General features: G+C 52.7%; 1 protein-coding gene across 1 annotated transcript; it reads left to right on the top strand.

Annotated features, from left to right (window-relative positions):
• The first annotated feature begins 524 nt into the window (after window positions 1-524).
• On the top strand, window positions 525-26,594 carry DHRS11 (dehydrogenase/reductase 11). The gene is made up of 7 exons (XM_080563609.1): window positions 525-764; window positions 13,482-13,691; window positions 20,049-20,143; window positions 20,674-20,803; window positions 21,483-21,575; window positions 22,416-22,481; window positions 23,507-26,594. Exons 1-7 carry the CDS (start codon window positions 633-635, stop codon window positions 23,546-23,548), a joined length of 768 nt encoding a protein of 255 aa, XP_080419735.1. The 5' UTR covers window positions 525-632; the 3' UTR covers window positions 23,549-26,594.
• The last annotated feature ends 1,200 nt before the right edge of the window (window positions 26,595-27,794 follow it).

Genomic DNA, 27,794 nt, shown 5'->3' with positions numbered 1-27,794 from the left:
GTGCTGCTTTATCTTTTGCAGAGGCTAAAGAACCCTAAACACCTGTGTGGGGTTTTCTTCCCTCATTTTTTTCTTTTTTTTTTTTTTAAATTTCCAGCGATGGGGTGCATAACCCTCTTTTGAGGAGGGGGGGTGGTACTTAGGAATGAGACATTTAATAACGCTCTCCTTTGTTCCGGGGGAGCTGACGGTTCACACGAAGCCACCCAGCAGTGCAGGGCAGGGGGGGGAAGGAAGGGCGAGGAACCACGTTCGAAGGCGGCTTTGCCCGCCGGGACTGCCCGTGGAGAGCAGCGCGGCTGCTCCGGAGCAGGGGCCCCATCCCTCCCCCTCACCCCAGCTCAGCTGTGCGGCCCCGGCCCCGCCACGCTGCCTTTTTGATGCCCAAAACTCCGAAATTCTGTAAATAACTCGCCCACCACCCCTCGGGTCCACGGAGGGGGCGTGGCCTACGGGGCACGTGGGCGTGGTTTATCGGAGGTGGGCGTGGCTTATGACAAGGGGGCGGGGCGTAGCGAGGGGGCGTGGCCTGCTGTGGGGGGCGTGTCGGTGGGCGTGGCCGAGGCGCGGCGGGCGGCGCATTGTGCGCGGCGGCGGGGCCGGGCCGGGCCGGGCCGTGCCGGGCCGTGGCCATGGAGCGCTGGGCCGGGCGCGTGGCGCTGGTCACCGGCGCCTCGGTGGGCATCGGCGCGGCCGTGGCGCGGGCGCTGGTGCAGCACGGCATGAAGGTGGTGGGCTGCGCCCGCAGCGTCGACAAGATCGAGGTACCGGCACCGGGGGGCGGCGGCACCGGGCACCGGGATTGTGGGGGGGGGGGGGGTCCCCACGAGCCTCCCCCGGGGGTTTCTCGGTCGCGGGAGGCCTCCTGTTTAACCCCCCCCCGGCTCCGTGCCGGGCACCGCCTAGCGCAGGGCCCACGGGGGGCGGCTGCCCCGCGAGGCCTCGCCGCCGGGGGGCGTGGGGAAGGGCTGGGGGCGGCGGGCGAAGGGGGTCCCCCGGGGGGCGGCTCCTGCCCAATGCAGGTCGTGGGGCTGGGGGGGGTTATTCGGCCGTCCTCGTGGTGCGGGGCTGCCCCGGGTTTTGTTCCCGGAGCCGGGGCTCCGAGGAGCGGGGGGTGACCTGCCCGCTGCTGGGGGCTCCCACCTGCCTTCGGCCCCAACGCCGCCGGCCCGGAGGTCCAGCGCCTGTGGGTCAATGCCAAAATGAGATTGCAGTCCCTGGCGTGGTTTTTATTCCTTCAGCAAACGTCCCCAGAACTAAGTCTAAGACCTCGCCGCGTTGGCTTAGGCATAAAGGTGCAGAAAAGCAACAGCTTTTGTGGTGGCGTCCTCTGCTTGCCTTCGGCTGCGCTTCCCTACGGCCCAGCGAAACCTCGCTTCTCTTTTAACGAGGCTGAGATTTTCCTCATCCGACGCCGGGGGTGCGGACTTGTCGAGCAGCACCTCCCGTTCCTGTGGAGTACCGGGCTGGTGGCACTGCAGCGAGCCGGTGCCGCTGCGCCCTTGGGCACCAGCATCTGGGGCTTCCCTTCCCCAGCAGGTGCTTGCACAAGTGGGCAGCGAGGCGAGCAAGCCTGGGCTCCTTTTTTTGTTTTCCTACTTTATGTGGTGTAGGAAAGTGCTGAGTTTTGTTTTGTTTCGTTTTTATTTTTCCTTTCACTTGTTTGCGTTACGTGGGAAACTCAGATCTTGACTAGCGTGGAGCTGGATGAGACCATGAGAGCGAAAGCTGAGCCTCTGCGGGAGGAGAAAAGCCGGAGTCAGCACAAAGCCACGCAGCCTGCCCGGCTGCTTGGAGCCTGCTGACAGCGCGGGCGATCTTTACGAACGTCCCCTGCTTTTATTCCCTTAGCAAGGGCGATAAGGACTCAGGGCACTGCTGACCACACCACCAATAAATTGTGCAAAAACTCCCGGGAACAAAGTTGGCGTTGGTGCTGCTGAGAAGCGGGGTTAAAAAAAGGGAAGCTCGGAAGAAACAAAACTTTTTCCCATTCTTCACCATCAGTCAGAAAGATGCCGCTTGCAGGGGGCAGAAAACTGGCCAGTATAACTGATTTAACTGGTCTTTGGGGCTTGCTTCTATTTGGGCTTTCGCAGCGCCTTGGTGCTGTGCCTTACAGAGCTCCTGCCCTTTCGTGCCCTGCTGTGTGGAGGCTGCTGTAGCCTCGCGGAGGCTGGTGAAGGATTCGCCATTCATCCCATTCTTCTCTCACAAGCCGTTTGCAGCGTCTCCCTGCTCCCAGGACCCCGTTAATCTCTTCCATGGGGCTGCTCTGGGCAGCCCTGGCCTCCCTCCTGCTCTGTGTGCGGGGAGGCTGAGGGCCCGGCCTCCACCGGGCAACTGCACCGCGTGTCTCTTCTCTACTGCCTTCGTTTCCCAGCCCGGTTAGGGCATTCCAATCTAAGGGAAACATTTCAAGAGATCCCAAAAAATTTGATGATGAAAATTGATGAAATTTGCTTTTTCATTCTATACTACAGCCATGTTCTGAAAACCTTTCTTTCTGAAACTTTCCTGGCAAAAAATATGATATATATTTAAGAAAAAGGGGGCTCTTCTAAAGGCCTTGCCTCTGTATTTGGGTCCGCACACAACACGGCCGTGTAGCAGGCGATCCGTCCGGGTTGCTGCGGTATGTGGCCGTACCGAGCGCTGCTGACTGCTCGCTGTCTCCGCGGCTCTTGTTACTGTCATCCTTCAGAAACTTGAGTTAAACAATGCCGCTAATGTTTGTCCCTGCTTGGTTCTTTCTCCCAGGCTCTCTGAGGACCAAATTGTGTTTGCAGCACACAGTCGTTTGTTTTGGTAGGTGTCTGGACTGTGTTTTGCTCTGTTGCTATTCTGGTTTTATTTATTGTGAAGCATGTTTCCTTAAAGAGGAAGAAAGTCCCAGGGATGCTGCTCGCCCGGGGAAGGGAAGGTGGTGGAGCTCGGGGTGGCTCAAGGTCGCTCTGGGAACGGGTCCATCCCTCGGACTGGTGCCTGTGCCGGGGCAGAGGCTGCCTGCTGCGTCCTGCCGGGCCTTTGGGGCAGGCTTCCTCACGGTAACCGAGCTTTCCTCCATGAGCTTCAGCTTTTCTTTTTTCCTTTTTTCCTCAAAGATATTCAGGCCGCAGACTGTTGAGCCCACGCTGGGACTTGGGACTTTGGACGTGGCTGTAGGCAGCCGTCCTGACGGGGCACTGTGCTCGGAGGGAAACGGGAAGGTTCAGGCTGCCGGCCTGTCGTTGGGGTGGTCAGCTGTCCTATAACCGGCTCTACCCCCAAAATGCCCGTCTGCCACCTCTGCCGTCTGATTTTCTGAGGCCTTGCTCAGGTAGAGAGGGGATGGGGACAAAGGAGAGGTTGAAGCATCTTGGCAGTGGCTGCTGCAGGGCAAATCTTTTTGCTCTATTAAAATTGAATAATTCGCTAAATACCACTGTGAATGGTGATGTGCAGAGGAGTGAACCCAAAAAAACAAATCAAGGCATCTAGAGATGGAAATAGGGCAAACAGCACAGTATAAAAACAGTGTTACAGTGCTCGCTTTGTAGCACGGAGCCTATGTTTTCGTTAGTGTTAGGCACTGGAGTCATCCATTTTAAGGCAAGGTAGCTGGAACCACTCTGTGGTGGTTTTATAACCTACTGTAAACGACCGAAAGAGTACGTTGTCTTGTGAGGAGTTTTACTCGGGCAATAAATACTATGTCAAGATTTCTTAATCTCTTGGAAAATCAGATAAGGGCTGGAGGCACGATAATGAGGGAATTGCAAAGTTGTGGTTTTGGTGTTGAGCCTGTGTCATGAGCCCAGGGCTCTTCTGAAATAAAAATGGTAACGGCTCACAAAAGCTGCAGGATTTTCTCCCTTTCCCTCCCCACGTGTGATGGCTGAGCTGGAGCTCCAGCCGACCGCGGTGCTGCGCCGTGTCCTCTCCCCTCAGAGCTGGCTCTGACTTTTCTTCTGTCACATCGTCGTAGGTGCGGGCATGGCAAAAGCTCGCCCCGGCAGCCAGGTGTCCCCTCTGCGGTCGTGTCCGGCTGTGCCCGAGCGTTTTCGGCCCGGTGCTGACCCTCCTGCAGCCTGGCTCGCGGCGCTCCCCGAGCGGGTCCCCCCCAGCAGCGCTTTGTGTCCGGCTCCTTGTGCCCTCCTGGGCTGCTCGGGGGGCTGCCCAGCGGTGCCTCGTGTGCTGTAGTCAGACGTAGAGGAACCAAATATAATTAAAATGGCTTTATTTTACTCTTGCGTGCCAGAAGATAATCTGGGTTGAAAGCTTGCTCTAAGTGAGAAGTGCCGGAGGTGCCAGCAGCTGTCGACTACGTTTTGGCATCTGCCCTTCCCGAGTGTTTTCTTCTCTTTGGGTATCCGCGTGTGTTTCAAGTCAGGAGTGAGCTTCAGTGAATTAGCAAAGAGGGTTTTTTGTAGTCTACAAGGCCAAGCTCTGGTGGCAGCCGCCCCCCACCCAACAATCACCTTCACGGGTCCCGGTCACCGGTCCCTTAGGTTCGAGCGTGCAGGAGGCTCGCTGGGCTTCAGTTTTCAGTTAAGTTTTAGAAGTTTTAGTTTGCTGTCTTCTTCACCTGGGTGGGGGAAGCTCACGAGGAGCTTTGGACACACTCCGTCGCTTCTGGAGCTCAGGAAGGTTCGAGGTGTCCCTGCCAGGAGAGCTTGTGGCGGCGGGCAGGAAGGAGCGGTGCCACAGGAAGGAAACCCCGCGTGCCGTCGGGCCGCGTGCCGCTCTGTGGCCTCGTTTTTCCGAGGAAATCCCCTCGGGTGCCGCCTTACGTCCTTGCTGTGAGGGGTCTCCCAGCCTCCGAGGGTTTGTTGTCGGTGGGTGGGAGGGGGCTTTGTGCGAGGAGAGGTGTTTCTAAACCAGCGTGCTGTTCCCAAAAAGTTTGCAGACAAAGCCTGGTGACGCGCTCCTTGTGGAAAACCCAGGCTTTGACGATCCCTCTGGTTACAGGACGTCGCGTTGTGTTTCTGCCTGCGTGAGTTGCACCAGCTGGATTTTAATAGTAAAATTTAATTTCATGCATTTATACGCTTGTAGAAAAGGGCAAAAACGCTGGCAGGAGCTCTCCCTCTGGCCCCATTATCAGAGCACCATATATTTTTTTTTTAATTTAATTTTTTCCTTTTTAATAGTTTATAGTTTCAGTGGGGGAACCCTGCTCCCCGGCATTACCTGGCTCTTCCCTCCCGTCTCCTGCCCTCGGAGGGCAGGGGAGATGAAGGCTCCTCAAGCAACGACCTGTTTCGGAGAGCCTTGGAGAGATTTATTAATGGGCATTGGATATTTTTTTGTTGTTGTTGGGGTGAGGAGGAGATACAGCTGTGCAGGAAGCAATAAATGTTGCTTAAATTACAAGGTTTAACTGATTAATTCTAATGCATTTGTGACAGTTATCGATCAAAGGTAGCGTTTATAACCAGGGACTGCCTCGTCAAGGTTAGGTCTTGCTCAAGAAATAGCCCCTGATAAGCTGAGCCATCGATTGCGCATTCGTGCAGTCCGGCCTCCGAAGGGATCGCTGCTCTTCTTGGAGCAGAGCTGGGGCCCTGTGGGACGGGGAGGCGCAGCCGCGCGTCCCAAACCTCCTCGGGGACCTTCTTGTCTTCCCTGGGGCCCTGCTGAACCCGCCTCGGACGGAGAGGGAGAGGTTCGCTCCGGCGGCGTGCCTGCCTCAGTCACCGTCATGGCACGCCGCTTGCGAGGCTGCTGGGCTGCGAGGGAGCCCTATTAATTATTTTTAAGGCAGCAGGAGCAGTTCCAGGCGGGATAATCCCAAGGCACAGCCTACTTGTAAACGTATGACCTTCAGGATTTCCTTGGCCTCTGGAAGGCCTTGTTTTCGTGATGCCGGGTACTCAAGGCCTCCGAGGTACTTTTATTGCCACTTGTCCCTGACCGGACCCTTTCCTGATAAATATGAAAGGGATGCCATAATTGCTGCCCTGCGCAGCGGGAACAAACGCTTGGCTGTCCCGGTGGCTTTCCTCATCCTTGAGGCTGAGGTGTGGGGGGGAAGGGTTGCTTTAGGCCTGCTTCTGTTCATCCTCCTTCCCCCAGGTGTGCTTCAGAAGGGCCTTGCTGTGTAAAATGGGATCAGGGTGGCTGCAGAAGCGCGTGGGACCTGCGTTTCGCCTCCTCTAGCCAGACTTTTCTCTCCATTTACACTCGTGCAAATCAGCCGTGGCTCTGCTGGGGCTGGCGGCTTAGCTGGGGATTAGCGCTGCCGTGGATGCGGCCGGCGGCCGGCGTCACGTCAGTGCCCACGCGGGCGCTCCGTCACGGCGCCCACGGTCGGGGCTGTGCCGTAGGCGTTGCTCTCACCGGGCACGGCTGCGCCACGGCGCGCCCAAGCCTCTGGGCCGTAAATCTGGAGTGCTTTAAAATTCAGGACCTGTCACCCGAATTCTGCTACCGGGGGGATATTGGCGAGCCTGCGAGGGAAGGCCTGCTGCTTTGTGTTAATCTTTCTTTTCAGAAGAGGATTCGTTTGGGATTACATGGGCGCGGAGCAGGAGCCGATGAGACAGATAAAGGCGCGGGCTCGCGGCTCTTTCCCTGCCCTCGCGGCGGCAGCGCTCGGCGTTTGCTGCCATGTGGCTGGCGCCGGGGGAGAGTGTGGGAAAACCTCCAGCCCTGCCCGTCTGGGAGCTCTGAAGAAGAAATCGGGTCTGCGCCGCGGGGTGCTGAGGGGGAAGGCTGATCTCGTGACCCCGCAGCGGGGCCGTGCCGCTGGCACGTCGCTTCCCGGGCAGTGCCGGCTGTTTGCCAGCCCCACTGCCAGCCACCCCTTGTGTGCTTGGGCTGGGCTGTGGGATGTTCACTGGCCATTTTCCTCGCAAAGGAGTGAGGGATGCTCAGGTTTTCCTGGTCTGGTTCCCTGCATGAGGAGCTTGGAGCTCACCTGTGGGGTGTCCGGTGCCACTTGTGCACCCAACAGGCAGGGTCATGGGGCTGGGAATGGGGAAAGCCCCCAGGTGAGCTGGGGACGGATCCCTGCTGTCCTTGTGAGTGCTCCCATGTCTTACACACAAAGCACAGTGATGTATTTGGTTGCATCAGGCGCTATTTGGGGTGGGTACGTGGTGATGGCTTCCACGGACCTCGATCACGCCTGAGATGTTCAGGGTATCACTCTGATATATAAACCTCTGCTGCATGATTCGGTGCAGTTCGATTTAATTAAAACCCAAACCCGACTCCCTAAGCGTAGTGGAGGTGTGATGGCTTGCACGGGAGGAGGCACGGAGGCACGTGCCGCTGTCTGCCGGTCTCGCGGCCGTGCGTGCGTGCAGGTTGCCTTGGAAATGCGCGCTCCACCGGCGGCGATGCAGGCTGTGCTGTCAGGCTGGCGGTGCGGGGGCCTGGGGTGCCCGGGGGCAGCGCAGCCGTGTCCCCCCTGTCCCCGCAGCCCTCCGGGCTGAGCAGCCAGGGCCTGGCAGCGTGACATGGGTGACTGCAGTGCAGCAGCATCGACCCTGGGGAGCTCCCTGGGGAAGGAGGGCGCCCACGTTCTCAGCCGCGTGGGAACGCACTTCACACATCTGGGAGCTGAAAGGCGGGCAGGCACCTATGGTGCTTGTTTTGGGATCATTATACCTTGGAATAAGCAAGAAATATTGCTCTAATGAGTTGTTGTCGTGGAATCAGTGCCTTTCCTCCTCCCCCGCTCCAGCCCTCAACAGCGTGATCTCAGCAAGCCCCCAAAAGCCGTGCCCTCGGTCTCGACGTGCGGAGCAGTTGTTGGAGTGCCTTAAGGTAGCGGGGGCGCTCAGGGCAGCGTGAATGGAGCGATGTGGCTTGCGTGTATCACACTAGAAATTTAAAATTAAGTGAGCTAGAAAAAACGTCTTGAATGTTTAACTACTGAAAAGTGCAGGGAGCAGAGAGGGCTCGGAAAGAAAGCAGACTCCTGAGTGCTCTGGGAGGACGGTTACAGCGCCGTGAAGACGTGGCTGTGCAACCAGGCATGCGTTTACCAGGGAGCCTGGCTTAAATTCCTGGGATAAAACCAGCTGAATGACTTCTTGGGCCATGCTCCCCACGTGAGCTGATGCCGGCACCTTTGGAGTCTGCAGGGAAGGCTGGTTGCGCAGGTGAAGGGCAGGCACCACGCTGATTTTCGGGGCCCAGCTGCAGAGCCTGGGTGGCAGCCGGTGTGAGATGGAGCTGTGGTGGCAACGCCGAGGTGCGACGTCGCTGTCGGGCACGGTAGGCAGTCAGTGCTTCAGATGCACTTCAGGTAAATGCTCTGAAAATGGGGGTGATGCTTCCTCCTTCCTACTAGGTTCTCACATTGGTGCCCCCAGCTGAGTACTGCGCTTTGCTTTTCCACTTAAACCTTATTTTCCACGCTCTCCTCTCCCCACCGTTGGGCCTTGTTTTGGAGCAGAAAAGGATCTGAGCTGAGGGGCAGCGATTTGCGAACAGTGAGTAAAAGCATTGATTTAAAGCTCGCGAGAGGGAAGGAGAATCACTTTACCATTTTATTCATTTGGAAACTCCTTTCAGGCTCCTGTGGAGGCCCTGTCTGGGGACCTGAAGCCACACAAAAGGAGCTCGAAGAAATCCGAAGCAATAATCATATGCAAGCAAAAAGCCCCAGGTGCCTGGCTGCTCTCGGAAGGGGCTCGCTGTGATTATCTCCATTTCACAGGCAAGGAAACTGAGCTCTGAATCTTGCCCACGGTCTCTGAACACGCTGTGGAAGCTGCTAGAACGAACCCCAGCCTAGTGCTGTGTTCACTGTGTATCTCTTCCTCTGTGCTGTTGCACTGGTATTAAAACTTAATTAAAAGAAGCTTCAAACTTGCCAATCAGTAAAGTGAAAGGATCGGTAAGCCCCCAGTTTTCTTTCACAGCTGTGATGCTGTTTGTCAGGCTTTTTTTCTTCCTTTGTTTCCTTCGGACAACGAAAGTAACTGGGGTGACTTTAGTTCCTTTCCAGTTGGTTTCTGGGTGCAGTGATGTATTTAAGCGTAAGCTAAGTCAGTGGGATGCAAGTACCTGTGATGAATGGCAGGTCAGATTAAAAATTACCTAATGGCTTCTGCTGGCTTTAATCTCTCCGTACTAAATGTGTCCGAAGTTAACAGGATGGTTGGCCAAGTAAAGCCCTACGTGACTCTTTTCTTTTTTTCCTCCCCTTAAGAGTCCCCTTAAATGTTGATATCAATTAGTTTTGTAAAACCGCTTTACCAGGGCTGAATCTACATGCGTGGTGCTGTGCCCTTTGCGAGTGTCTCGTGCACAAGGAGCATTAACCCTTCCTTGGGAGCGTGGACTTATTCTTAACGTTTGGAAAACATCCCATAAACATGAGGCATCCCTTCAGGCCTTTAAAATCAGACAACTAAATAATACATGGTAAACATAACGATCGAGTATTCTTCCGTGTCTCACTTCTATGTAGGTGTTTGGTGGTTTTTTCCGCATTTGCTCATTTGTTCACTGAACACTGCTGTAAACTGAGATAAATCGCTGCGGTGTCAATGGAAAAATTGGTGTTTGGGCAAGGGGCACCTCCTGGGCTGTGCGTCCGGTGCGTGCCTTGCTGTCTCGGCTCGCTGTTTCTCGCTGGCAAGTTTGGCTGCCCGTAGTGGAAAGCTGCCCTTCCCTGCGTGCCACGGAGCTGTGCTCATCCAGGGCAGCGCACCAGGAGGAAGGGGTTGTGTCCATGGCAATACGTGGCTCTAGGTTAAACGTTTTAACCTACAGCGTAATTATTTTTTCCTTACGTTGTATTCTCCTGGCTTAACCTGGTAGCTCTGGGCAGCTGGCTGGCCGTTTGCAAGCATCCCGTGATAACGGTGAGGTACAGAGCTGCTTGGGTCTCGTTTCACACCTTCATCTCCAGCGGCCGGAGGTGCACCTGCTCTCGTCTCTGTTGGTGCAATACGTGCTCACTCGAGTTGCTCATGAAACCTGGAAAAGCAGCTTTTTGCTTTGTTTTTTCTCCTCGAGCATCTGGTTTCCTGTAAGGGGAACGAACATTAACTGAGGGACTTAACTGATGCTCTGGAAAAATATTGCAAGCTCCCTAATTCAGAGAGTTACTTTACATAAGCCTCCTTTTGCAAACTTGCCCGCAGCTGATGTTTCTTTGAAGAGCCTGCGACGACTCTGGCTTTATCTAGAGATGTGTGCAGCACGTTCAGCTCAGCCTGGGTGTCAGCGGTGTTCGGCGCTTCGTTTTCAAAGAGAATTTGTTAGCACAAGGGTAGCCTGAGATGAAAGGATCCGTGCTGCTTCCCGGTTGAGGCGGTGAGAAACCAGACAGGAAAAGCAGGATCTCGGGAGGTATTTGTGGGTGCATTTCTCTGGTCAGCTGTGGCAGAGGAGCCCGTCTCTGAGCAAGACAGAGCTTGCTCTTGGTGCATCTAGGCCGTAAGCTAAGGAGAGCGGGTGGGCAGCTCCACCACGGTGGCCGCTGCTGGCCAGAGCACCCCTCGTGTCACTGCCCCCCTTGTCCTGTGTGTCAGCCCATGGCGTTTGGAGCCACCCGCCTCCATCGAGGAGCTGGACTGCACAGACGGAGCCGTGTCAAATGGTGGGAAGTGGGAGCTGAACGTGGGAATGGATGTGAAGTGTCCTGTCCGTGCCCATGGGCCCTTCTTCCTTCCAGCCATCCCCCCCCCGGCTCACGTCCTCTTGGGAGATTCACCCGAATCCCTCGTGGCATACCATGAAGATTTTCACGAGTGCCAGACCTGAGCCACGGTGCTCCAGGAGCACATACCGGCGGGATGGCTCTCCGTGGGGTGCTCCAGTTTGGGCAGCCCTGAAGCCGTCACCTCCGTGCCAGGTTATGAAGAACAGGGCTGAGGGCAGCCTTGCCCGATTTCCTGCCCGTGTCTTTGCGGGAGCATCCATCCCCGGGGCGGTTCAGCATCTTCCCGCAGCCCTTCGTACCGCTTCTAATTTCCTAAATGCCGCTCTTGCGGATTTCTCCCAAACCGTTTCCTCAAACGTGTGCTTTGATCTTTTAAAAAGCAGGTATCTTTCAAACATTATCGGCACGTGGTCAACAGGATTGCACGTACCGCACAGTGAAACCGCCCCCGGGAGGGCGCAGAGAGGCGCGATTCGGTCCCGGGGGCGCCTTTGTTCTCCGTCGGGCAGAAATATTGCCTCGCTCAGCCCCAGCGGAGCCCTCTGGAGAGCACGGTGCTGTGGGGATGTATTGATCTCGGCGCTCAGCTAGCACGTCTCCCCGCTTGGTGCTGTGACAGCGATAACAATTCCCGTGTCGCTGCAATGCCTTCGGTGCCCAGAAAGGAGAGCAGCTGCTGGGCCAGGCCTTCAGGCTTGGGCTGCTCTCGGTTTGTGGTCCGGGACCCGTGGAGACCTGGGGTCTGCTGCCGAGAGCCCCGGGAGGCAAACCCGAGGAGCTTAACTTGCTGTTCAGGGCCGTGCACCGCCTCTGCTGTGGTCTTAGGGTGAAAATCCCATACTGAACAGAGCTGCTTGCCTCAGAGCAACGAGAGTGAACGCGCTGTGGGCACTGAGGGGGGATTTGGAGGTCCTGGCTTGTGTGTTCCTGTCCCAGGGTGCTCGGCCCTGCTGTGTGTACGGCTTGGGGAGGAGACGGTTGGACACCAAAAAAAGCCCAAAAGTAAGGGCTGGGACCAGGAACGCATCTGATGATTTAGATTTGAGAGTCAGTTCACGTCTTCAGGTGTTTTTTCCCCTTTTTGGACTTGGTGGCATCCGACCAAGTCGCCAGCTGGGGCTGGGTCTTCTGCCCCTGCGGCAGCTGCTGAAAGGGACGGGGCGCAGCTCTCCCCAGGAGGCAGACGCCTTCGCTGCGCTCCTCTGTCCCTCTTGCTTTCGTGGGCGAGCCGTGTGCGGGCTCCCGCGTGTGTCGGTGCAGATGGAGGGGCAGGTTTCGTCGTGTGCCTCCTCCAACAAAACGTGGGCATCGCTCCGCGCCTCTCCCTGCGGCGCCAGACGCCAGGAGGGGCTGGGCCGCCCGGGCAGCCGATGCCGTGCCTCGCAGCAAGCAAACGAGTCGAGCACGGGCTTCACGGTGGTTTTTTGGGTGCTCAGGGGTGCTGCAGCGGGTGCCCTGGCTCTCCCTGGCCCCATTGTGGCTGAGTTGGGCTGTGCCGTGGTGCGGATGTGATCGAGCACAGCTGGGGCCGGGCATTTGGGATCCTGTGGGTGCGCGATCGCTGCCCCGCTGCCTTTTGCTTCCAGCCAGGGCTCTCCTCCGCTGGGCCTTGCTCCTGCTTTTTGCTTCGGGTTGCAATCACCTTGGTATGCGGGGAGGAGCCGGCGAGCTGCCTCTGACAGGACGCGAGCTTTATTGCACCCGCTGAAATGTCACATTGGTGAAGCTGCTGCGGGCGATGCGGTTTGAGTGATTTGGTGGACGTTTGTAGCCAGAGCCCATCTCTCCGCAGAACCCAGACATCACGTGGCTCCCGCCTCGCGCTGGAAGCTGTCACCGTCTCTAATATGACACATCAGAGATGAGATGCTGCTTCTTATTAGCATCAGGGGGTAAAGGGCATCCTCCAGAGACTTCGGTGCGGTGGCTGCCGCATCATTAACACACATGGCCAGCAGCAGCTCTTGGCCTTTCCTTTGCTTTATATCGTCTAGTCTGATAAAAGATCTGGAGGCTGGGAATAATTGTTGGTAATGGCTAATGAGGAATTGTAAGGCATGCGATTGCCACGTCCTTTATCCCCGCAGCAGCGTGGCAGGCTTGCAGGACGTTGGCTGCTCCCCGCCCGGTGCCACAGCAATATTTGTTTGTGTTGTGCCAGCGCCTGCTCAGCTCGACCTGTGTGGCTCAGGGTGATAGACAAGCACGAGCCTGCTCCTTCTTTAAAAGAAAAAGGTTAAAAAATTGAAGTCAGTGCAAAATTGTGTTACACAAGCAACCGTTTATAGCAGATGGGGCTCTGCTGCTGAGGCATGGGTGCTACTTAAGCACGTGTTTGCACAGTCAGGGCTAGACAGTTCAAAGTCCCAACGCCAGCATGAATTCCCCGGTGATGTGGCGGAAGCTCTGCCTGGATGCCAGGCTGTCCAAAGGCATCTGTCGCGGTGTGGTGTCGCCCAAAATGCCACGCACAAGCAGCCACCGGTCTTGGGCTCTCAGCCACCCCGCGCCTCCTGCAGCACGGTGCAGCGTGGCAGGGGAGCTGTGCCCAGCAAAGGCCGAGGGAGGGCTCGTGTCGGGCTTTGGAGCTTGCTTCGTGTCTGGCTTGCAGCCTTCAGAGGTGGCAGGGGTGAACGTGTTCTCGTTGCTCCCCTTGCACTGTTGGGCTCTTAGCGGCCGTCCCCGAGTGTGCTCGGACACGCCGCGAACACCGTGCCTCGGTGTCGTCGCAATCCTTTGGTGCTGCTCTCGTGCAATACGTGGTGGTAGTGGTACCTACAGGCAGGAACAACGAGAAGCAGCGCTGGTCTCCTGGGCATGTCCCCGAGGAGAGAAGGCTGATGGCTCTTGTCTTCCTTTCTCTCTCCCTCAGAAATTGGCAGCTGAGTGCCAGAGCGCCGGCTATCCTGGGACCCTCATCCCCTACAAGTGCGATCTCTCCAACGAAGAGGAGATCCTGTCCATGTTCTCCGCCATCAAGACCCTTCATCAGGGAGTTGACGTGTGCATCAACAACGCGGGGCTGGCTCGCCCGGAGCCCCTGCTCTCGGGGAGGACGGAGGGCTGGCGGACGATGATAGACGTGAGTAGTGCCGCGGGGAGGGCGGCAGCTGGGCTCAGGCAGCCTCTGCCTTGGCTGGGTTTCTTGAGGCTGGGCCCTCGAGTTAACAGCCACCTGCGAGAAAGATGACAAAGGGACCAGAGAAAGCTTTCCACGTTTTTATTTGTTTTTTTCAAATCAGTCTGAACTGTGGAAATCATGAGATGAGGGAGAGCTTTCCCACTGGCTTCCTATTTGTCTAAACTGCGCTCAGCTTGCCTGTGTTACATAGATTTTTATTTATTCTGGCCACCAGCACCAGTGTGCCCATCTATTTATTTTGTGTGTGGAGCTGAGGACTCACTTCCCATCTGGCTCCGACCTGGCCTTGGGTCGGCTGCTCAGGAAGTGGAAAGGCATCATGCACTGCTGAGCCTCGTGCCTTCACCCTGGAGCATGAAAACGTTCAGTACCTTCAGTAGCATTTTTTCTTTAGTTCTATGTCTTTCTGAAAGGTGATGAGCCTCACTTTTTTTTTTTCTTCCTTAAAATAGGAAATTGAATACCAAACGCTGGCTTTTGTAGCTAATCCTGTTAGTTTTAGCAGTGGGTTTTAAAATGGGCAGGTTCTTTTTGGCTTAAAAAGCTGTAATGCTTTTGGCTTTGAAGCTTCATTTTCTGCCCATAATCTGGTTAGAGCTCGATGTGAAGGAGCCAATTTCATCTGCCCAACAGCGAGGCTGTGCAGATGGCTCAGGCCGGTCACAAGCAGCACTTCCCCCAGGGTGCTGCTGTCCTGAGGTGCTGCTGTGCGTCGTTTTGGGACTTGGCAACTTCTGGCACGCAGCACTGACACCCATGGCTGTGGGACCATGGAAGTTCGCCTGCCCTTGCCATGGTCCTCTTGTGCTGGCCGTGCTGCAGCTCTGGCAGGGGAGCTGCTGAAGCAGCAGCATTTCACGAAGGTGATTTTCCCCTTGTGTGCTCTATATTTTTGTGTGAAAGCACCCTCATAGGGGCAGGATTTAAACCCATGCCTTTCAGTAAACCATGGCATCTTTGTGGCACCTCCTGCAGCTGTGTGAGCTTGTCCTAGTGAAGAAAAAAATGTTTGAAAAGCTGCTACAAGTTACAGGCCTGGGGCCCGCTGCGCCTGGCAGCAGTCGGCCTGCGTCTGTAGGCCCCGTGGCGCCCGGTGGCTCCGTACGCAGCAGCGGCTCCAGGGGCTGCGCAAAGCAAGCCAGGCAGGCACGTCGAGGCCTCAGACTCCTGCTGCCAGGGTGAGAGCTGCCACATCCTGGCTAATTAAGTTCTCGTTAGGGTTTTGGCTGCTCTGCTCGCTGCTGTGACTGCAGCCAAAGCAAGCTCTGCTCGGCTTTGTCTGCCCAGCCGGGCTTTTGTGGGTTGCCCAGCCCGGGTCACGGCACCGCCGCATCTCCCTCTTCCAGTTGCCATGGAGCCTTTAAAGAAAATTAAGTGAAGTGTAGCTGAGCCCAGGCTGGTACAAAGCAGGGCATTGTCTTGCTACAAGCCTGGGCCTGTAGGTCACCTGCACCTTGTAAGCTCCTTGTCCTGGTCTCTGTCATCGTGGCTTGTGTGGGCGCCTCTGTGTGCTGCTGCCTGTCCCTCGTGCTCCTTTTTCTTTGTTCTTCTGACCTTTTGTCCTCTCTGAGGCAGCAGGCTCTAGGGGGATGTGGCTTTTACCCACTGCCTTCTCTTCTTCATGCTCTGTTCCCTGGCTGCTCAGGTCTCAGTGCTCCCTTGGTCTCATCTTCCCCTGATTTTGGGGAGCAAGATTTTGGAACGGGGAACGTCTTGCATGAGACGATCTGTGTTGGTGTTTGCAGCGGCCAGAGCGGGGTTTGGGAGCTTGTGGGGTCACCCTCCTTGTTGTCGCTGCTGCACGCACGCTTTGGAGCTGCTTTGGGATGACGGATGGGGTGGGAGGAGTGGCAGGGCCGTTGATCCGCAAGGGCAGGGTTAGGAAACCAGGCTGGGGGCATGTTTTATTCCCAGAGGTGATCTGTGCTGCTGTGTGTCTGTTCTCATTTGCTTGGTAAAAATGTTCTTGCTGTTGTGGCATTGGGAACAGACTGAGACACCTAAGCCGCCTTCATATACAGGCAGATTTATTTTTTTTCCTCACCAGTTTCCCAGCAGCTGGTAGGTTTGCACTTGGCTTGTGTGTAATTGTCTGAATAATGCTTGTGCTTTTAATGCAAAAGTGAAGCCCTGGGACACCCCAGAACCGAACGCGTGATGACCCACCTCAGCCTAGGCAGCCCTGCCAAGCATGGGCTTTGTTTTTCAGCCTGCTTGCAAACACTGGAAATAGCTGTGGGTTTTTCCTTTCTCTGTGAGCATCCAGTTTTGTGGCAGCAACCTCCTTGCTTGACAGTCTCGCTCCCAAGCGTGCCGGGGCTGTGGGGCAGCAGGGTCTGGGGGAGGGATCCGCACCGACAGCGCTCCCCGCTGCGCACGCCAGCCCCAGGGAAGCACTCGCCACGTCCATTTCTTCTCCATGCTCTGAAGCTCTCGGGGTCAGGACGGGGGAAGGTTGCCAGCGCCTTTCACGGGCCACTGGGCTTTGCAGAGCCGAGCGGGAGCAGGGAGGCTTCTTCCAAAGGCAGCCTGGAGAAAGGTGCTGGCGAGCAGCTTGTTTTGGGGTGCGGCTGGAGAGTTTTCAGCGTTCCACTGGGCTGCAAGACAGGAAAAGTTTCTAAACAGTCGTCGATGTATTGATCTGAGAGGCATTAGGGCTTTAAATTAAAGGCATTTTTTTCTTTTTGGTAAATCGATTTTTGTTTCCATGCATTTTTTATGAGCTTTGAGGCTGGCTGTCTTTTTCCAGGCTCCTCTCTCAGTATGCCCATTCCATAAATTTTCTTGCTATACCTCAAACAGGTCAAGTCATGTTTTCATTTACTTATTCCTCCTCTTTTTTAACGTTCCAGTTCCTTATTGTCTGGTATTTGCTCTCAAGGGAGAAATCTACAGGAGCTTGTTCTCCCAGGGCTGCAGAGGTCTCCGGTTAGGAACTGCATCTCCGCTGCTTTACAGCGGTGCTGAGCCCAGTGCTGTCAGCTAGCAAATTCGGTGTGCACGAGTGAGGAAGCATTTTATCTCGGGCAGGCTGTAAGCCCTTCTTTTGGTTCACAGCTTCCCCCTCTTTTCTTTGCATTCGTTTGCAAGATTTGCTCTACGTGAGGCTGGAGCAAAGTCCTCCGGCCGCCCGCAATCCCCGCGGGAGTAGCCGGGGCCGGGTGCTGTGTACACACTGACTGCGGGCTCTGGGCTCTGAGCAGCTCCTTCATGTTTTACCTACTGACCTTTACAGCCAGGAATTCAAGCTGAACTTTCCACTTGCGCTGTTCCAGGCACAAAGGACCGTGGCACACATCCCTTTGCTCCTGTAAACACTAACTGGGTTTGATTCTTCTTGGCATTATTCTTTGACCAGTGAGGCTCTCTTCTTCTTGCTTCTGTATACCATCTGTGTATGAATATGTTTTCAGTAAACTGCATTTTTATTTGGTGATTAGGAGCAGGAATACTCATTTTGATGCCTTAAAAAAGCCTGATTCTGGGAAATGAAATGCTCAGCACTTCCAGGAACAGGATCCTTTATGTTCTTCCAACCTGGCAATTGGAACTCATTAATTACTAGAAAATGTGCCTTCATTGTTTCTGTTGCATTAGCGCACGCATGCCGCAGTCACGGACCTGCTGCTTTGCGCAGCATGCTGTGCAAACGTGGAGCACAGATGTACTGGCCATCTTTGCTAAGAGACCTTTGAACCTTTTGTTCTTAAAATAGGAACAAGTGCTGAAAAATGTCTTGCGTGGATATTTGTAGCAATGGCCTTTATATTGTTTCTAGAAGTGGTGTAGCCCTAAGTCTTGCTGTCTTTCCAGGCATGTTTTTAGGTTCCTGAGTGCCTGCTCTGTGTTTTGAAGTGGAATAGGGATCCCAAAATCCTGTGAGTGCTACTGGGAAAAGACAGTGAAGAATCCCAGTTCAGCTGCCTTCCAGCCAGTTGTTTTGCTTTACCAGGGTGTCTTATCGCACACAGGCTCTGGACTTTCCCATGTGGCTGTTGATTAGCATCTTGCTTTGCCTGTAGTTGTCAAAATGCTGTAACGCTACCCACGCAAGGAAGTATTGCTCAGCGTGAGTCACAGCGATGGAGCCCGGCTCAGTCCTGGCTTTAGGCTGATGTTACCCTCTAGTGGCCTGTGGAGCTGGGCAGCAGCTCTGCAACAAAAACGCAGTGCCTGGTGGGCTCAGTGCTTTTTCAGGCAGGGAAGAAAGCAAGATATTCCTTGTCATGAAGTTGTTTTTTGTTTTGTTTTGTTTTGTTTTTAAATACTTAAAGTTGCCAAGATTCGTATGTGAAAGGACTGGCTCCTCACTCAGTTGGTGTATGAGATTGGAGCAGGTCACTCCCGCTTTTCTTGACTTTTATTGTGAAATCCCAAAGATTTCAAGTGCTCTACCTGGTCTGGGCTTCGCTCCAGTGCTGAGGTGGTTGTGCAGTTCTGCTGACATGTCTGCTAAGTTTCTTCCTTGGACGGCCAAGGTAAATCTTCAACCTGGTGCCAGGGAATTTATCTCTCTAGTTCCAGGTACGATGGCTGAGATATCCAACAGTGACTGTGCGCTCAACCAAAGTGCACTTGGAATAGGGTGATGACTTTACTTACTGTGTTGCCTGGGTACTCTGTGATAACATCAGATAAGAATGCTGTTTATCTATGCCAAAACCCATAGGCATGGCCTCTATTAATAGGAAATAATGGCCAAGACAAAAGCAGTGACTGGGAGATCCTTCAGCTGACCCCACTCATCCTTGGAGTGTGCTGCTCAGTAATTACGTCGCTAAAACCCATCCCCTTCTGCCTTTTACTTTCTAGTCTCCAAACTGATGTTCCTCATGTGGCTGCGTGTCCGTTTGTGCTGCCAAGTTCTAGCTAGCCTACCCAACTGCTGTTTCTGAGTTTTACAGAGATGGTAGTCAGTCGTTTGCTGGCCGCATGACCTTGCTCCTGCTCCTTCTCCCACTTATAGTTGCACCTGACTTCTGATTCATCAGAAACTTAGTTCTTCCTGGATATTTAGCTCACAGTGGTGTTTTTAAACTTGTCTGGCCTGCTCACCTGGTTAAAAAGTGACATGCCTTTAGGTGGGACCTGCCAGTGTGTCTGGTGTTGAAATGGTTGCATCCTTTCTAGAGGGCTTCAGCAAATACTTTCCACCTTTCAGGTGCTCTTCCAAATCTAAAGCACTGTAAACTCAGCAGCAGTGTTCATTGCTCAAGATGACATGCTTGTCAGTCTCGCACACGCCTGTGGGTGCTTTGTGCTGTTGTGCTCCAGTTGGGGGAATTTCCACATCTCTGTCTTCCTGGAAACTTTGAATCTGCATTTTATGGCAGCAAGTGCTCGAGGCATCAGTGCGTTAAAGGTGGCACCTTGCAGAGGCGATACGACTGAGTTTAACTGAACCACGGCGCGCTGGGCAGTGCTGGTCCAAAGAGCAAGTGCTTGGAAAGCTCTGGATTACGTGATAAAGGACTCGATTAATTACCTTGTCCTTCCTTCCTCGGCTTATCCAGTTAGGGCTGAGGAAGATGTCAGCGAGCAGCATGACAGATTGGTGGCTCTCATCTCTCTGGGGTTCCTTGCCCCCTCCGGCCGTCCCATGGCACGCTGTGATCTTTGGATTCATTTGTGCATGGGAAGCTCATTGCTGGCCATGTGGTCTGAGGTGCCTGTGAGTGCCTGGCTCTCTGACAGGCAGTATCTGGGGATTTCCTCATTAACTAGCTGACCTAATTACCTGCTGCTAGTGTCCCATGGGCTCTCCAAACCCCCGTGTGCTCCGTGCTGTGCCAGACATCTTTGTTCCCTCGACAGAGTGCTGACTGTGGGGAAGCGAGTTTTGGCGTCTCTTACCTTGGACTCAGCCCTTACGCTTGCCCATAAAACAATTAAGTCCATTTATTTTTGTCAGAGGCCAAGGCCTGCCTCACAAAACCGCACCTCTGCGCCTCCCCTGCCCAAACCCCCTGTCGCTGCAGCCCTGGTCGTAGCACAACGCGGGCGGGCGGTGCGTGTTCGTGCATTTCCCTCTGTTGGCATTAACAGGAATTGCCACGCGTTGGGTCCTGTGAGCTGTGAGAGGGGCTTTAAACTCATGTCGGGCTCTGTGGGGAGGGCCGGGCTCCGTGGAGCACCTTGGTTCAGCAGCAGCCATCCTGCGTGTGGCCTTGTCCCAGCTCACCACCACCGGGCTGCGTGGGGACTGTGTGGGGCCCATGGCTGTGTGTGTGCAGGGAGGCTCCGAGGTGCCAGGCCGGGCTGCTGGCCTGAGTCGCCTTCCCTTCTCTCTTCCCTCAGGTCAACGTGATGGCTGTGAGCATCTGCACCCGAGAGGCCTATCAGTCCATGAAGGAGAGGAACATCGATGACGGGCATATTATTAACATTAACAGGTACGCGAGGGGGGAATGTGGGATCAGCCAGGTGGGATTTGAGCGGAGGAGCTTTCACCTTTCATGGTGGGCCAGTGGATACCCAAGAGCAGGGAGTTTCCAAGGATTGTGATCCCAGAATCCTAGAATCATTTAGATTGGAAAAGGCCTCTAAGATCATCTGGTCCAACCTTTAACCTAGCACTGCCAAGTCCACCGTTATACGATGTGATGGTTGGTTTTCCACCCCCCTTTTTTAACCTCTGCTGATTTAAATACAACAAAGACCAAACCAGGGCAATGGCAATCATTTGCTGTAAAGTTGAAGATTGAAACTCCTTCACCAGCTCCAGAAAAGAGCTGTGTCGCGAGGAGCCTCTGGAGGTGTGCATCTCCTCAGAGGGGTGTGGGAGAGGGGAATTCCTCACGTAGCCACCACGTTAACATCTCCTCCCGTGCACATTATGGTGGTTCGACCATCCTGTTGGTTCCTTCTCAGGACACTGCCTGCCTCCCACATCTCAGCACTTTCCTTTCTGCTCTCTCCTCAGCATGAATGGTCACAGCGTTGTGCCACAGTCGGTGGTGCATTTTTACAGCGCCACCAAGTACGCGGTTACAGCCCTCACAGAGGGGCTGAGGCAAGAACTCAGAGAAGCAAAGACTCATATACGAGCTACAGTGAGTACTGCGGGGCTTTCTTCCTCTCTGCTGGTTTTGTGGGCGGTAGGGAGCTGGTAAGTTTTATGGGGATTTTTCCTTTGGAAAACAGATGAGGAAATGCAGAAATAGCACTCAGCACACTGTGAATATTCCAGCCCTGTGCCACCTGTCTATGATCACCCAGTGGGCTCCACGCCTCCGTTTCCCTGTCAGAGAAAGGCAATGGGGCAGAAGGTGCAGCAGCAATGGGCTGTGTCAGAGAATAAACTATTGGGGTGCATGAAGTGGGCAGCCGCTTGTCAGGGCAGCGTGTGGGACTCGTGACGGCGGCAGAGGGGGGCAGTCAGCTGGAGCTGTTTGCTCTCATTCAGAGCTTGCATCTCAGAAGCGATTTGTCCACAGGTTAGTTTATATTGCAGGCTTTTCCATTGTTTTCTCTGCCTCTACATCCCTTTGGGTTATGAGGAGGAAAGCATCCATCAGCAGTTTCCCAGAGGAACCTGCCACAGCAATCATTAAGGCAATGTCTGCTCTCTTAAACTATTCCCCTAGAAAAAGGGTGGATAAGGAGCACAGTAGAAGAGGCTTGGGTGTTTTGGCTTTTTCAGTGCTAAAATCTTTTCTCTACTTTGTTTTTTTATTCTTTCACTGAAGGGGAATTACAAATCCTATTAGGATGTGCTCTGCTCTTTTCCAGTGTATATCTCCAGGACTGGTAGAAACAGGATTTGCTTTTAAACTTCACGATAATGACCCCGAGAGAGCTGCTGCAACCTATGAGAGCATTCGGGTAGGACATGGAGAAATGAAAACAGAGGGAAGTGGCTCTGATCGTAGTTTAACAATTTCTCTCCTGGCTAATCACACAAGGATTTAGTTATGCAGAGTGTATAGTGTTTTCCAGAATAGTCAGCATCCTCAAAGTCAAGTGCCAGACCTCAGATATTGCACTGATAATTGCACACTACGCACGTTTTCATTCAGGTTCAGTTTCTCGCTCCCTGTATTCTTTGTGGACTTCTTTATTGAAGAGAAGTTGTAGTAAGCAAATGTGCCTACACAAGGATGGGCAAGAAGAAGTGTGTGTGTGTGTTTCTTGCAAGTGGCTAGCACAGGATTTCTGGTGCTTCTCTGATAATTTTTGATAAAGATGCCTGACCTGGCAGAATTACTGTGCCAATAGTTTTGCAAGATGCTTAGCCAGGCTGTGAGTCAGAGCAGCTCTTGTACTCGTCTTCATGGTGTCCCCTCTTTTCTGCCAAGGAGCTGCTCATTTGCACTTTGCCTTAGCCTAATTCTACAGAGACACCTGAAAAATGTCCTCTCAGTTCTGGAGAGAGGTATTGTCTCCATCTCTGTTTTTCTGCCCAGCACTTCAGGATCTTAGTTCTAACAGACACCTCAAAGCATTTTGCAGAAAGATTATTCACAGCAAAAGGAAAGTATCAGCATCAGACACTTACTTTGTTAAATTTTTAATGGATTACTTTTTTCCTGCTCGCTTGCATCTTTTTGAAATGCCCTAGTGACACCTTTGAAACTTGTTATTGATGGTTAGGAAAGGAGCGGTCTTCTGATTAACTTCTCCTAAGGTGCCCTTTGTCTAAGAATTTCTTTCATGTCTTCCCAGTGTCTCAAAGCTGAAGATATGGCTAACGCTGTCATATATGTCCTCAGTGCCCCACCTCATGTACAGGTAAGCTGTGGTTGGCTTGGAGGACTCTGCTGTGGGTAGCTGAAGGAGGAAAGGGTAACTGCTGCCCTGACATTTGCTAATCAGTGTTGCAGCTGCGCTATCAGCTGCGTGCTTAGTGGAGCTGGGGATTAGCAGTGATCACGTTTGTTTACAGTTCCCTTATGGCAGCTTTGGGATTGTGCTGCTCAGGCTGCTCACACCTCTCTGCATCCATCAAAAGCTGCTCTGACTGCAGAGCAGGACTAAAGCAGGAGGAATGGGAGGGATATGGGCATGTCTTGCCCTTCCGCATAGTGCCATCTGGGATTTGCTGGTAGTATTGCAGCTGGGTTATGTTCTGCCAGTTGCCAAATAATGCGTTGGGCTGGATCCTGCCAAGTGCTCCTCAAGGGTGGTGCAAGGTGCTCGTGCTGCCAGAGGGACTTCCCTCCAGTGAAACGAGATAATGAGCAGCTTTGAGCTGGAGCCAGGAGGATGGAGGAATGGTGTCAAAGTTTAGGATGTTGGCTGAGTCCACACGTAAGTTGCTGTCGCAAAAGCAAACTTTGATCACGGGAGGTTTAGCAAATCCCTGATGTGAACTCTGCTCCTTCAGAGCAAGGTGCAACCATCTTGACATGGGATCAGTCTGGTGGCCCAGCACCTTGGGTGTCCTGGCTCTAAAGCAAGCTGGCTTTCTTGCCTTAAGAGGATAAAATCTCCCGCTGATGCGGAGAGGTGCCTACAAGCAGTGCTTCTGCTTGATCCTCCTTAAGCAGGACCAAACTTAAGGCTTGATTACAAACTCTTATGGTTCAATGTCATCTTACACTCTTTTCTGTGCTTATCTGTGCTTTTATACCTTCTGCTAAAGAAGTCCCATTTACTTTTATTTCTTTCTAATATCTCAGACAGGCTTATTTCTAGTCACAGGAGCTTCCTCTGTGTGCAGCTTACCACTGTACTAGTAGAGCATGCAAGAACCTGGTGAAAGGTTTAAATTGGACTTCAGTGCTGCAGTAAAACCATGCCTTGGTCTCTTCCAGATTGGAGATATACAGATGAGGCCCACGGAGCAGATATCATAGCAAATGAGGAAGACTGTGAGCAGCACCGTGTATCCACTCCACTTGGAACCCTCTGGCAATGTAGGGTTTCGTCAGCTGGCTAGCAATGTTTTATTCAAGTACCAAGGATTGTGTTTGAAGAATTATTTTTCTCTCCCTCTCTCTGAGCTGGTGCTGGTGCTGAGCCAGTTTTAAATATATATATATATAGTAGTGGGTCTCTTTCACCCCCACTCCTTTCTGAAGCTGCTGAAGAGTAAAATGTATTTGAAAATAATGCAGGGAAGTGGTTTGTGGAAGATTGTCTCCAGACTGGTTTCTTCTTCTTTTTGCTTTCTTTTCAAGGTTTGTTTGATCTTATTTGGTGATGCTGTGTCTGGACATAGGGGAAGCAGCACAAGGTGTTTGCCAGCTTCCATGTGGTTAGGGTTTGAGATTTTCAGTGGATGTTATACATGAATCCATTTAATTTTGGGTTTTCTTCTTATCAGTTTGATGCTTATTTGGTAATGATGCATGTGATATTTTCTTCTTTCATATCCCAGTGCCCTAAAGCAAATATATGACCTCACCCTGCCTCCCCAGACCCTCCTTTTCCATTCATATGAATTGTGCCTGCTAAGTTTGAGGAGGTATAAATGTGTGTGCTTGATATTTCTTTCATTCTTTCTTTATAGGTAGGTAGGTAAATAGTTCGGGGAAAAGTACCTGTATTTTTGCAGGTTAGAATGATCATCTAAGTGGCATAGATACAGTAAGAGTGAGTTGTTTGGTATTTTTAATAAAAATTAAATGTGCTGTCTTGTGATCACCTCTATCCTTGGTATCATCTCCCAGCACTCTTGATGTTTTTTTGTATGTTTGATATTTGCATGCATTGACACTTTTTTGGAAATGTTGATTGGTCTTAGAAAGATGTATGGTGCTGTTTAAACGCTGATGCTGATCACTGTTGAGTTGGAAATGTTGGAATTTTGTTCATATGCAGAGATACAAACTCGGAGAGAGAGAGTGAAATGCACCGTGCTGAAGCTGTCCGAAATGAAAACATAGTAGTAGGGGCATTTGCCTACAAAGCAGAAGGTAAAAGGTCTGGTTCAGATCTTATACTAGTTCTATGCTGGTGCAGCCCCACTGTTTTGCTCTGGGTTTACTCCGACTTGGGAGAGGAGGGAATCAGCCCCATAGCTGATACATGCAGAGCTGGAGACCACTTGAGCTGTTTTATTTACTCTTACAGTGTGGCAGAAGCACACCTGCATGTAGTCCACCTCAATATAGAGCTATGGAGCTGTTAATGTACGTGTTGCCTTAAGATTGCAGACTTGTGCCTGCTGTGCTCTGAATTTCCCGTAGTGTTTTGGAAGGCGAACCTGTAATTTTAGGTGGAGCAGGTCTGGTCAGTTGATGTGAGCGGAGGACTGAGAACCAGAGAAACTTGGTTTGGACTGTTTTGCTTATGCCAGTGTAGCTCTGTGGGAGTTCATCTGTGTTATACCACCATAAGGGAGACCAGAATAGGGCCACTACATCAAGAATTTCAACTCCCTATGTAACCTTGGGCGAGTCACGTTACCTCTCTGCCTCAGTTTACCCATCTGCAAAATGGGGATAATAATACTTACCTACCTCACAGGGGTGTTGTGAGGACTCACAAACTGTTTTGTAAAGCACTTTGAATATGAGGAGCGCTATGTAAGTGCTGAGTGTTGATATGAAGTATTATTATTAATGAATCTTGTGATACATAGAATTCCTTGTGCCAAAGGTGAGCAACTGTAGAAGGGTACAAGGAGAGAACCGGTAAAACATTCCTTGGTAATTGTAAAAACAAAGGCAATTTGTCCCTTTTTTTCTTCTGTTTATAAATACACGCTTGTGGTGTGTTCTATCCCTTCATCATCTGTCACCAGTTTCTCCTAGCAAGTACACATAACCTTGTCTCTGGATTTGGCCTTTTAATTTACTCTGAGCGAAATTCGTGCCCTGTGGCAAAGTCTTGCGCTGCTCTAATGCACTGACCTCCTCCACTTTGCCGAGGCAGTGGCTTTGTGTGGGTTCTTTGCACAGAGCTGGCTTTCACCCACGGCACTGAGTTAGATCACGTCCTGCAAGGAGCAGAGCCAGTCCAGGTCTGCACACAGCCAGCGATGCTCACTGCAGCGGAGAGAGCCTGTGCCAGCTGGAAAAGCTCGTCAGTCTCCGTGCCACCGTGGTGCTCAATTCAGAGGCACTTGGGTAACGAAGGTCCAAGCACAGTTGTGCTTTCTATAACACCCCTGTGACGTTCAGCTAGACGTAATACGAAAACTCTGTGTGTTTTCCGTAAGGTTTCTTTTGCAGGAGCCTGTTTGAATTCAGCACGTGCACTGTGCAGAGTGTGCCATCTCTTGAAGAGAGAAGGTGGCTGAACTGGGAGTTGAGGGCCGAAAAAGTCAAGAAAATCAGGAACTTGTGAAATGAGCAAGGGTGTGGGAAGCAGTAGTGAAGTGTCGGAATTGGTGGCTCTAACTGTGTGCGAAGTTAAGCTGATGTTGAAATGCATAGCTGAGGCAGGGACCTGACTTACCTTTCTGCTCAGTAAAAGGAGGCTTCAGAGAGAATTGCCTAAGATGTAAGGCTTTGAAAAAGGGCCGGTCTGTGCAGTCACTCCCTGCAAACACAACCTGGCTGACCTGCGGCCCTAGAAGTTATTTTTTTCCCCGTGAATATTTGTAACGTTTGCAAGTCTATAAAACAACCTCTCATCCTTGAAATGATATCCAGTATATATTTCCATTTCTAATGAGTTATGGGGGGGGATAATTCCTGCTGCCAGGTAACTTTCCTGCCTTTGGCTGCTTTCCCACACGAAGCACAGCCCACGGAGGGGTTTGGCAGGGGTCGCTTGGCTGCTCTGCCTCATGTAACCTGGCAGCACCTTGAGCCATCTTCCTGGGGTGAGATGGGATTGGCAACATGACTCCAAGGCATTCAAAAACCCCAAACAAGAGGGTGAACTGTGTAATTTATCGGTAGGTTTCTAATTGTGAACTGTAAAATAAAGAATAAAAAGAGGCACACTGTGGTTCTTTTGTTGTACATAGTTTTTGTGTTAAGACATAACATCCTTTTTACTGTTCACAGCTAAACCTTTCTTTTGTGAAGATTTCAAACAGAAACATGCGAATTTGGTTCTTCACAGGGGAAAATCTGTAATTGCTTTCTAGAGCAGAATAGCATCCAGTTGTCTCATGGATAACCTGTGGAGGTTGAACTAGCCCATCCATGTTCAAATGAAGCTGTACTCCACAGAGGTTTGCTGAAATCCCCAGGTAGGCTGCTAAACTATGCAAGGGATGAGCTGCTATTGCTACGCAGACTTGGATATTGAACTTTTTCCATCTCCTGTGCTCGCTTTGAAGCAGGATGGATTGTTGCTGTTGTTAAATGAAGGCATTTTTTGCTTCCCAGTTCCCTTTCAGCTTGTCCAAGCGCCGAGGCACGTGCCTGCGCTCAGGTTTGCTCTCATTAAAATAAAATGTTTTTGCAAGTAGTGAATAGCTGAACTGTGGCTGCCTTGCTGGATTTGAGGCAGATGTTTTGGATACCTTGTAAACAGGTAGAGAGCATTTGTAGCATTAAAAGCGTGTTTGGTTTTTTTTTCCTAATCTTGTGTTTTCCTTGTTTGTCATATAATAAATGTCATCAGTTACGACAAAATTGCTGCATCTCTAGGAAATGTTCTCTGGCACATGGTGATCTCTGGTGACCGATCTCAGCTCTCATTTTGGGTGTGGGAAGAACGAGTGCGCTTGGCTTTGGAAGACAACAGGAAAAAGATGATTTTAGTTAATATCTCTTAATCGGTAAGAGATTTAAGAGCCGTGTTTTGTGCGTCAGCGGCCTGGTGTGAAGTTCCAGGCCGAAGCGGGGCCCCGAGATGCGCTGCTGGAGCCGTTTCTTATCCCTGTCAAGAAAAGCGTGCTGCAGTTACTGTGTCAGGGGGGAAATAGGCCAGGATTTCGCCCAGGGAACGTGAATTTCCAGCTGATCGGCAGCCCCTGGGCCGGCTTCCATGGGCCTTTCAGCCTTTAGCAGCGGGCCCTGAGAGAAACACCCCGGGGCCAGCGAGGCTGCGGCGGCACCAGGCTGCGGCCCGGGCCGGCTGCGGGCCGCCCTAATGAGAGGCGTTAATGAGAGGAACGGCTCCGTGCCTTAATTACGGCCCTGTCAGGGGGCGGGCCCGGCCACGGTGCCCCCGCCGGCCGCCCCGCGGCGCTGTGGT

This window comes from Anser brachyrhynchus (genome assembly GCF_964034855.1).
Source record: "Anser brachyrhynchus genome assembly, chromosome: 20".
Lineage (NCBI taxonomy): Eukaryota > Metazoa > Chordata > Aves > Anseriformes > Anatidae > Anser > Anser brachyrhynchus.
This window is presented reverse-complemented; position numbering and strand designations above follow the sequence as displayed.